The sequence below is a fragment of the Mus caroli genome, chromosome 5, assembly GCF_900094665.2.
Source record: "Mus caroli chromosome 5, CAROLI_EIJ_v1.1, whole genome shotgun sequence".
Classification (NCBI taxonomy): domain Eukaryota; kingdom Metazoa; phylum Chordata; class Mammalia; order Rodentia; family Muridae; genus Mus; species Mus caroli.
In genome coordinates, this window is record NC_034574.1 from 41,855,725 (window position 1) to 41,867,317 (window position 11,593).

The 11,593-nt window shown below is 37.8% G+C and overlaps 1 protein-coding gene across 1 annotated transcript; it reads left to right on the forward strand.

Annotated features, from left to right (window-relative positions):
- Positions 1–10,475: 10,475 nt before the first annotated feature.
- Positions 10,476–10,820, forward strand: LOC110294847 (calmodulin-like). Its single transcript, XM_021163339.1, has one exon. The coding sequence runs from the start codon at positions 10,476–10,478 to the stop codon at positions 10,818–10,820; it is 345 nt and encodes a 114-aa protein (XP_021018998.1).
- The last annotated feature ends 773 nt before the right edge of the window (positions 10,821–11,593 follow it).

The following is an 11,593-nucleotide window of genomic DNA, read 5'->3' on the forward strand; positions in this document are numbered from 1 at the left end:
CACGCTGCTAAAATGGAAAGGAGGACATGGAATTAGATAGTATTCAAAGATCCTGTTACTATGTGTGTTTGCTTACATGGTACCCAAGAGAAGGAAGAAGGGGATGGAAAGGACACCAATTGGGTCATTGTCTACTTTGATTCACAAACTTGCATTTTGTGAGATTTTTTTTTTGTACTGTGCATGATCTGTCCCATGTTGCATTTGATTTTCTTAATATGTATTCCCAATCATACATATTCATAAGATGACAAGTGATACTCCCTTAAAGGTTACTCAAAGCACACAAATTTGTCCTAATGTGTGTGCATCTAGCACCAGTCTATGGCAGATAGGGATCATACCTTCCAGTTCTAGACATGCCTGGGAACAAGTTTGAATACACATGGGACGTTCTAGGGAACCTGTTAGGGGAACAACGTATTTCCATTGTTTGAAGTGGGCTGAATCTACAGGATGATACAGGTGCCAACAGGCTTTGAGGTGCATTGTTATGAAAAGGGTGTGTTTGTTGCTCAAGAAAATGTGAGTGCCAGGTTGTCATACCATTCTTTTACCCACATGCTCCAACATGACAAAATGATGGTGGAAGAAAAAATATTCACAGAAGACTGAGTACTGGGAATAATCATTGACCTGGGAAGAGTCACCAAAAAGACTTCACAGCATGTCAGGAACACTGGAGGGAGGCTCAAAAAAAGTCACGACCATGGATGAAGAGAAGCCTGTGGTAAATGCCTAATAGACACATATTAAATCAATTTTGACAATGATCAAAGAAAAATTATATTCTTAGTTATACTCTCAGAGATTTGGGTAAAACTATGTTGGCTCCTTGGAAACTTAAATTTAAAAAAATACCCAAAAGCAACTGATCTGGAGCACAGATTATAATATCTGGAAATCCTCAATTAGTGCTGGGGACAATCCAACCACTAAGTATCCAAACAAAAGAAGACAGATGGATAGAGGAGTGCTGGAATGCAAGGATTGAATAAAGAAGTATTTGGGAGAAAGGGTTGATGGAGGAAGTATGGGGAGAGAGATCTCAAATTAAGAGGCATTTTGAGGGGATAGTATGGAAACCTAATATAGTAAAAAACTTCATGAAATATACACAGATATGAAGGCCACCTAAACAATCTTACCAAATATAGGGGGTGGCAGATTCCCAATTGGTTATCTTATGCCACAAAATGAACCTTACAGTTCTGTAATTGAGTTACAACACTAACAAAGTTGTTGACTAGTGGAATTCCATGAGATTGACCAAAATTCCCAGGCTTTTGCTAGAACAATAAGTTGTTCTCCACAAACTGACATGAAGGCCCCATTGCTGAAGACAACACCTGCACAATTTACAGAAAATGGAGAAGTTTAGCTAGTTGGTTGACAGAGCCTTCAAACATGTGTTCTAGCATCTTTGGTACAAGAAGGTACCAAAAGAGAAACATATACACTGGGTCCATAACAAACCCATTGATCTACAATGGTGCCCTGTCTGAAAGATTAGCTTGTACAGTGGTGCCACAAATCCTATTTGAGTAATCAATCAACTTGAATTAAGGCTCACCTCATACGATGAAACATAGCCTAGACACTGCTTTGGTGACCAAGAATCAGAAACTATATATTCTACTATTCTAAAGCACACACACACACACACACACACACACACACACACACACACACACACAAAACCAGAGTGATAAAATATCTCCTAATGATATTTTGCTATACTCATAGATCAGTCCTTCTTCAGCCATCATCACGGAAGCTTCCTCCTCCAACAAATGAGCACATATATAGACACCCACAGCCAGGAACCATGCAGAGTAGAAGAGGCATTAACACACCCAGTGCTAAAAGGACCATTTCTGTCAAGTCTCTCTACTCAGTGCTCAGGAAACCCTAGAGAAGAGGAGGTAAAAGGAGTTTAAAATCCAAAGGGGATGGAAGAGGCTAAGAAGGCAGGGCCCTCTGAGTCAACATGAGTAAAGATCATATGAACAGGGACTGAATGAGTCTGCACTAGGTATGCTACTTCTATATTATACTTTCTAGTTTAGTATTTTTGTGGGATTCTTTAGGAAGCAATTCATGGGTTTCTGATTCTTTGGCCTTCTCTTGAAATGCTTTCATCCTATTGGTTTGTCTTATCCAACTTCAATGTGATGGGATTTTTTAATCACTTTATATTTTATTTTGTTATGGTTTTACATTATCTATAAGAATCCTGTTCTTTTCTAATGAGACACAGAAAAGGAAGTAGGTCTAGTAGGAAGTAGGGGCAAGGAGGAAATGGGAGGCATAGAAGGAGGAAGAACCATAAGCAAGATGTTTTATGTGAGAAAGAATTCATTATCTTTTTTGTAAGATTATTTAAGATTTTTCCATTGATTTATTTATTCACTTTACATCCGAATTGCAGCACCCCTCCCCATAACCCTCATCCACTTCTTCTCTGAGAAGGGGAGTCTCCTCCCCTTGATGACACCCCACCTTGGCACACCACATCACTGCAAGACTTTGTGCATCCTCTCTCACTGAGGCCAGACAAGGCAGCCTTGTTAGTGCAATGGAATCCACAGGCAGTTAACAGATTCAGGGACAGCCCCTGTTTTAATTGTTGGGGGACCCACATGAAGACCAAGCTGTAAATCTGCTACATATGTATGTTGGCTCTAGGTCCAGCCCATTCATGCCTTTGGCTGGTGGTTAAGTCTATTTCCAATAAAAGCAAAAAGTATCTGTAAATATCACCTTACTTGATAGACTGCTTGATAATTACTTATTTGATCCTGTTTTTATAAGATCTATTCAACTTATTGAAAAGGAGGAAAACTGTATAATCATGAGTGAACAATTGTTTTATAAAATGTAAGCATGAATAAATTTTATATGCATTTTCAAAAAGTAGAAACCTAAGTAGTAATCAATTTGTAATTTCTTAAAACCATCCATCACAGAACTTCCAGCAAATTAAATTGATCCTTAATAACACATTTTCTTTTATGAGTACTAGATAATTGAATAAGTGGAAGGAAGAAAATGAGTCAAAACACAGAGAAACAATTGATGGGTTCTCCCTGGATTCAACAGTCAACCCTTTGGGAAGACCGAAGTCATAATTTATCATATCCCTTGCCTATTCAATCATAAACTGTATAGAATCTCTATCCTCCAGGCTAAGAGTCAAATATTGTCGGAAATGAACATCCATATTTATGTGAATACAGCATTACTGCAGTGAAGGAAACAAAAAGCATCCTCTTGAGGGAGGGAAAACAAGTTCCTATTTAATACTGTGGAATACAGGTAAATATAGAAACCATGCCTCTCTGACCACAAAGTCACAGCATCTGGGTTCATAGTGACCAAGGCTGAGTTGTCACAGACTGTAGAGTATCCTGATGAAAATAGACTTAAAAAGTGCCATATCATTTCAAGGACATAGAAAAGGTACCAAGAGCTAAATAATGTTACTATGTACTAAATTGTTCTTGCTATGTAAGAAAATACTAAGTCCACAGGTCAGAATGGCTTATGGCCACATTTCTTGTCTTTTTTCTGCATTACAGGATCTAGAAGGTTCTTTGTGCAACAGTGAAGCATTTCAGACCTAATATGAAGTTCTGTTTTGACTTTAGAGTTTATCCCTACTTTTCTTGCTAGTGATATTTTATGGGATTTTTTTCTAGAGTGATGTTAATAATTTTAACTATGAACCATGAAAATAGGAGACTTCTATCTTTACCTAGAAGACACCTACCACAATGTTCACACTATGTCTTGTAAATGGAATTCTGGATGCAGAGGACACTTGACTGTCAGCTTCTCTAGTATTCACCATTCCTGCTGCAAGGAAACATTATCCTGATTCACTACCACAACGTCAAAAATGTCCCTTAATCTAATGCTCATGAAATACCCTGAGGATGCCCTGTTAGGTAAACAACGGGTTTCCATTTCCACTTGGGGCTAGGGCCACTGGGCGAGGTGGACTCGGGGAGTTTGACTGCACTGCTGGGTGGATGTTGGACTATGAGAAGAACTTGGGATCCAGAGGAACTGCTGGAATAGGGCTCTACTCTCAGGCACCACGGATGACTGGGCACCATGGAGCAGGTTCTTTGATCCCTGGCCTGCACGGAGGCCAGGAACAACAGGTTCTTGATCCCGGACATCCCCGATGCTGCTGTATGTCATGGCTAGCTCAGGTCGCTAGTTCTGAGGACAGCTTAGGTTGGCTGACAGCCACAGGGAGGCTTCCTGGCAGGAAGTTAGACACCTGGCTCTTTAGAGGGAAATCTGCTTCATCGCTCCAGCACGGTAGATCCCGATGAGAAGAGGCAGTCCATGGTTTTAAGATGTTCATTGTAGAAATGCAGAGAGAGGGAGAGAGTAGAGAAGCATGGGGAGGTCATGGCCACATGAAGAGAGAGGGGAAAGGAGGGCAGAGTGAGGAAGAACAAGGGAGCAAGAGTAAAAGCAAGAGAATAAGAGAGGAAGAGAGGAAGGAGGGGGCAATCCTGACTGTGGCCCAGTAACTGTGGGGAGGAGCATACACGGCTGTTGCCAGGTAACTGTGGGGGTGGAGTCCAGACAGCCTACATGACTATGGCCACAGAATTATGAAGCTGGGGCCCTCTCATCAGGACCCTAGTGCCTGGGAGCATGGCAAACAGGACTTTTGTCCATTGAAGATTAATCTGCTGTGTCTCTAGGGTTTATATCTAGCTGGACCAGAAAACAGGCTGCCTTTCAGGGTCCCACAATGCCTTTTATTACTCATACAAATGAGAACTGCAATGCTTTCCAAAGGCTCAAGGGTTAAAAGTTTGGAGAGATTGGGACTATAGGAAATAAGGCTCATTGGGGAGAAACTAAACCATTGGAGGGAGTCCCATTGATGAGTATATTAGAACATTAGAAAATTTTTACTCAGTGTGTGTTTGGAAGCAAGAAAGTACACAGACTTCATCTAGCAAAGAAGATCGCCACACTTCAGTGCTTCATCGGGGGCTCAAAGCAACAGAGTGGAGCTCCCATCAGTTGAAACCTTTATAATCATGAAACAAAATAAACAATTTTTAAATTGTCTCAGGCATTTTGTCATAGTAATGGAAAGTTAATAGAGTTGGTGACCTCAATGTTTTCTATTTTCTTTTGTGTGGGTTAGTTCTAAAGGTCTTACAGTACAGGAAAGCTATTACTCAAACAGCCTCTAGCTCTGATCAACCCAAACACATGAAAACACGGGATAATTGCTTCTGCAATCACATCCAATTAATTAGACTCCCAGAGCAAATCAGGAGGAGGGGTATTAGCATGGCTGAGTTTTACTGCATAAGCAGTTAGTCACATAAAGTAGCACAGGAGGAAGGGAAGCTGAGACCATGGAACTTCCCTCTGTGGTCTATCTGTGCCTAAAACACCTGCTTCTGATTCCCACAGTCTGAGGATCAACTTAGTTCCTCTGGCTTCAGGAGATGGTAAGTACAAGTCCAGAAGACCAGGAAGTTTTACCAATTTAGATTTCCTAAATGATTCTTTAAAATGAACTTGTACATGTTGTTCTATTGTAACATTTCTGTTGTCTGCTCTAGCTTATGAAATGTCCTTAAATGACCATGAGTTTATATGCTCTATAGACTTGCCAAGGGGCACAGTTAACATTAATAGCAGATTCTCCTCTAAATAAAATAGCTTATGTCATTGTGCTTCTTTTGTGAGATTTCTATATCCAATAAAAAATGTGTTTCATGAAATTTTGGTGTACTTTGGTATACATATGAGGTAAAAGGAGTGTCAAATGCTAAGAACAAAGTAAAAAACAATAAATAAATAAAAAAACAACAACCCTAATTCCATGAGTGATCAAGCAACCCCAGAATAGACCTAAAGTAAATAAAATGATGGAAAGATAGATGGAAAAATAGAAACAATAATGGTTCTCAGCTAACTGTCACTGTAGGATATGCACATGATCTGAAATACTGAAGGAGTCCTGAACTTTAGTTGGCCCACTTTATTCCAAAGGTTTAAGACAGATGTAACAATCAGAGGCTATCAGACCCTCATCAGAAAGATTTCATTTCAATATAATTTTGAAAACTAACTATTATGGCAGCCTCCAAAGCATTTAGGACATGACACCATCACCTGAGAAGGTTATCATATTGTTGTGTGCTGTGCATGAGAGTCACTGTCATATAATAAAGAGTCAATAAGCATGAACATGTGTAGATGCAGATCCATTCACCTTGTTTGATCAGAGGAAATAGTTCAAGTTTGATCAATTTCCCCTATTTTTCTACATACCCAGAGAATTAGGAAGAAAAACTTAATCTTTTTCCATGCCTAATGAAGCTTCAAATTATTGAAGATTTCAAAGAGTTTGCTAAGTAAGAAGGGATCTAAGAGACAGTAAAACCAAGAGTAACCTTTCCCCTGTAGTCCTAGGTGTGTGTTGACGTACTAGAATGTAAATCCAGTCCGTATTTCCTCAGAAGCTCGCCTGGTGTGGCACAATCAGTAACACTCCTTGTTTCTTCCATGAACAGTATTAAACATATTTACTTTGAAAAATTTAAAGCTTCTTGTGCTTTGTCAAACTCCACACATAGGAAATGCCACTCATTACCACACGGGGTGGATCACATTGGTAAGGCCAACATGCAACACAAAGTTGTATAAGATTACTTCTGTTCTATGAACATAAGTCAAACATGATTCACAAATAAATTTCTTCTTTCAACTTTGGCCACACTCCCAAATTACTTTATTGCTTATATTCAAATATTCCAAAAAAAATTAATTCCAAACATTTCCAATGCCATGTGTTCAGTTGAAGTAATATTCAAATGCTCTTTGGTGCACAGTATAACCTTCAAATGCTACTGCACCTTCCAGACAGGCACTGATTATAATTATTGCCTGACAAGCCCAGTGCTACAATTTACACATGTTATATTATTTAGAGTCCCTAATTATACTTTGACATCGATTGCACTTGCCAATTAAATAATCAGATATTATAAAATCAAACATTTGGCCCACATCCAAGGTAATAAGTGACAGAGTTGTGTTGCACCAATCTGTCTTCTCTCAAAGTCCATTTCCTTTCCTTTGTTATACATTGCCTTTGAGAAAGGAGAGTTAGCTACTCTTGAGAGACATTTGGGGCCCTCTGCCTGAAAAATTAACTGAGCTTGCTTCCCATGAACCTCTCACATGAGAAGCCACCATGGTTTCCTTTGATCAGAAAGAATGCTTCAGAACCTCATGATGTTTACAATGCCTTGCTCTAGGAACTGCTTTCTGTCCTCTGAGATGTGAAACCACAAACCCATTGCACTGGGTAATTAAAGATCTTTAGCACCAGCAATGCTTCAATAGCAAGTATCCTGAGTAAATTTCCACTAAGTAATTTCAGCTGCCAATCTGAAATACCTTCATAAGTTCATTCCACTAACATATCTATTTACCTCACCCCATAGTGTGGCTTTGGATAATTCTCAAATAGACAGAACCACACAGCCAGTTTCCCTGGAAAGAAAAATAAAATGAACATTCAATCGAAAAGGAGACAATTTCTGCTTCATCTTTGGATAGAATCCAGCATATAAATGTTAAGTGTCTATATTCTCCATGTAACTGTCAGATATTCAATAGAAGAAGAAATGAACAGTGTGTGTGTGTGTGTTTATTGTATCATCCCCACTTGATGTAGTATGGGAAGTTTAATTTACTCATATTATAAGAACTTTTTTAAGAAAAGAAAGCATGGAGAGTTTTCTGTGAAAATATTACATTTATTTATATCTATAGACAACCAAATATCCACAATATTTTTTATAGGAGCTACATTCTTGAAAATAATGTGTCCTGCTTGAATTCATCACACATGCTTTGTTAAAACAATGCCTGTTATACCCTACGGACTAAATCATCTCAAGAGTAAGATATATTTTTGTGTGGTGCTTCTCTCCTTGGACTTAGTAAGAAATACTCCCATGATGTATGGAGTCTTTTTGCTTTAAAATTACTGGCAACAGAGCTAGATAAATAAGTGTAAAAAGCAGAACAACTACATGATAGTCTACAAAGAAACTTGCTCAATCCAAAGTGCTCAAAGAATTTGATATTATAACCAGTTCTTGTTGATGAAAAATTATGGTATATTCAGGCAATTTATAACTGAAAATCTGAGAAAATCTCTAGCTTCAATAAAAGCAATCAATTATTAATCCCACCTAAAAACATATGAAGTGGCTTTGTGTTTCCCCATGCCTCTGCAATATACTCACACCAATCTAACATACAGTTATGTTCATTTGTCATGCTTGTGTACACACACATGATGTGCATGCATGCATGCACACACACACACACACACACACACACGAGAAGGCAGGGATGGAGACATAGATGGGAAATTGGCAGTGCAAGTAATAATTACCAGTTTATAGTCCATTTCAGGGATTATAAAATGAAAGAAACTTAAGCCAAAGAAAACCTAGAACATTACTTTGGTTCCTTGGTCAATTCCAGTTAATAATCGATGTGTGATTTATACAAAATTATAAAGTCTAGAAATAGAAATATAATCATCCTAATAGTACCTCTTGCAGGATCTATCTTGACTATGACCTAGTTCAAAAGTCATTCTGGAATGTTTGTTAAACTGTCCTGAAGACTTCATTTGGCATCAACAAAGTAACAGTAATAAAATTGATTCCATGTTCAATTGGTATTTGTCTGCTTATGGCATCCCATTATGTATAGACTGATAATATTATAGTTAGGATTATGTATTTATATGCATATATAGATGCATGAAATAACAATCAGTGAAATTGGAGGTCATAAATTTTAAGAAGATTGGAGAAGTGTATCGTGTGGATTAGAGGGAAAAGTGATAAGGGAGAGAGGTAATTATATTGTGATCCAAAAATACATTGTAAGAAGTAAAACCTAAAAGGAATAATGTAGAGTTCAGTTCTCCTTAGGAAATTTTACTTTTGATTTTGTAGGGCAGGTCATAGCATAACTCTAAGCTCTCATGGATTCATAACAATTTTTATGGTTGACCACTCCTAAACTAAAATTTACATTGCTATAAAGGTGATTATAGCTATACATTCTTGATTATTATCTATTCCATCTCATGAAACATGAATTACTGACTATAAAGAGGGACAAAATGGGTAAGGCGTTAAATGGTTTAAAGGGGAAACCATGTCTGCTTGAAAGCGCACTACAGCAAGGAAATGAGAAGAGAAGAATAGTTTACATATCCAAAACCAATAGCACAATACCATGATTACCTTAGCAGGCCTCTAAAACATTTAATAAGGAGTCCACAGATGCTTTTAGATGGGGAGATAATAAATATGAGTATGGAAATCATGACATTTCAATTTTTCCTTTGATAAACTGGAAGCAATTGGAAAGGCAAGGCAATTTTCCTCCTAGGGTATTACATGCTTTACTAAAATTAGATAATGATTTAGAAGAAACAATGAGGCAAGAATATTTTGACTATCTTCCTATTTCTGAAGATCACCAGCAAGGCCTGGAAGTCTAGTTTGACCATGAACACACTATATTTCCCAGTAAATAACTATATTAGTAGAGCATGACTATCTTCATGATGTAGACATTTGTTCCCTATTAAAAATACCTACCTTTCTCAATGTGCTAAAATGACAAATTAACAAAAGGCCCTACAGTCTCCAACATCTACTTACAACTTTCTACAATGCCTCAGAAAAATGAGAAAAAAGAATCAAATGAAAGAGTTCCTCAATTTTATAGAATACATGTATATTCTATATATTTATAGGTTATAATAGTTATAGAATAATTGAACTTAAGCTTTTTATGTTAAAAAGTTACCATACCATCCATTCTTAGCATGCGATATAGAATCTATTAGAAAAATGTATTTGGTATATGATATTTAAATGTCAAGAGAGGCCAACTTTCAGAAAGCTCCAAGTGACTGCCCTCAGAAGACTAGCAAATAAAATAAAATGTCTCAAACCTAGTTTCTTTTGACTTTACACAGAAAAATAATTCAAATGACACCTAATTCTTAATAAAAGAGAAAACACCATCCACTGAAGAGAATACTAAGAGTGAAGAGGGAAGAACAGGCACCTTCAGCATCTTGCCTGAGGACAAGAGTGGCCTCGGCCAAGGGAAACCTCCATCACTGTCTTAGCCAGTGAACTCAGTTACTGACAAGCAACTTTCTTATTCCTCTTGGCTGCTTGAAAGACATATTACAACAAAATATATAACATTAGAAATCAGCAAATACTCACATTCTGGAATTTGGCAAGATCAAGGTACCCGTAGATTGAACGTCTTCTGAGAACCTGTTTCCTGATTGAAACATAAGACCTTCCTAGTGCATCCTGACATGGGCAGAGGCTCCAACCTACACAGCAGCAGAGCTCCAGGACATGATTAGTGAAGTAGATGCAGATGGTAATGGCCCGACTGACTTTCCTGAATTTCTGACAATGATGACAAGAAAAATGAAAGGGGCAGACATTGAAGAAAAAACTAAACAAGCATTTCATATGTTCGATAAATATGCCAATGGCTCTATCAGTGCAGCTGAGCTTCACCATGTGATGACAAGCCTGAGACAGAAGCTAAAACTTGAAGAGGTTGATGAAATGATCAAGGAGGCTGATATGAACGTGGATGGAGAGGTGAACTATGAGGATGACAGCAAAGTAAAACATTGTACAAAACATGTCAAATTTCTTGGACAAAATTGTTTATGTGCCTTCTCTTTGTAACTTATCTGTAAAAGCCCACCCTCAATCAAAAATATACATGTATAGTAATTAGGACTGTATCCCTCCATGTTTACTTCCCTTATCTCAATGTCCTAAAGCCTTATTTTAAAATCTGATCAAGTAGTATGCTGCAAGTGCTTTACTCTGGATATACCAATGCCCTTCTGCATACCTAAACATAGATGGAGTTGGTCAAATAAGAGAACACCTGGGTAATGACTTCTTCAATGTAGTTCTAGGAACTCTCAGCATGTTGTTAAAGTGTGGACTTGTAATTCTGCATGGGTTGTGGGCTGTCAACAAGATGTAGTTAAAAGTTGCTCTATTACAAAATGGGTTGTTTTACCCAGGCACTGGTAAAACCACCCCTCCTTTTTTTTTTTTTTTTGGACTGATGATATTGTATGTGAGACACAAACTATGTTTAGCCAACTAAAAAATATCTGCTTATGTGGAACATTTTGCTTCAAATCCATTCTAATTTGTATATTTTATTTTCAATTAAAGAGTACAACTTATACCCCCCCCCCAAATATCAGTGATCCTGCTTTTCTGGGCTCTACTGCTATGTCTTAAGAAACACACTAAGAACACACATTTCATGCACTGTATTTTGATTATATTTACTTACCTCAACCAGCCTCCTCAAAATTTACTCTGGATGTATCTAAGCCCTTCTGCACATCCAAACTTGCATGGAATTTGTCAAGTGAGGGAATATCTTTGGTTATGACTTTTTCAAAAAGTAGTTCTAGAATCTGTCAGCATGGTGA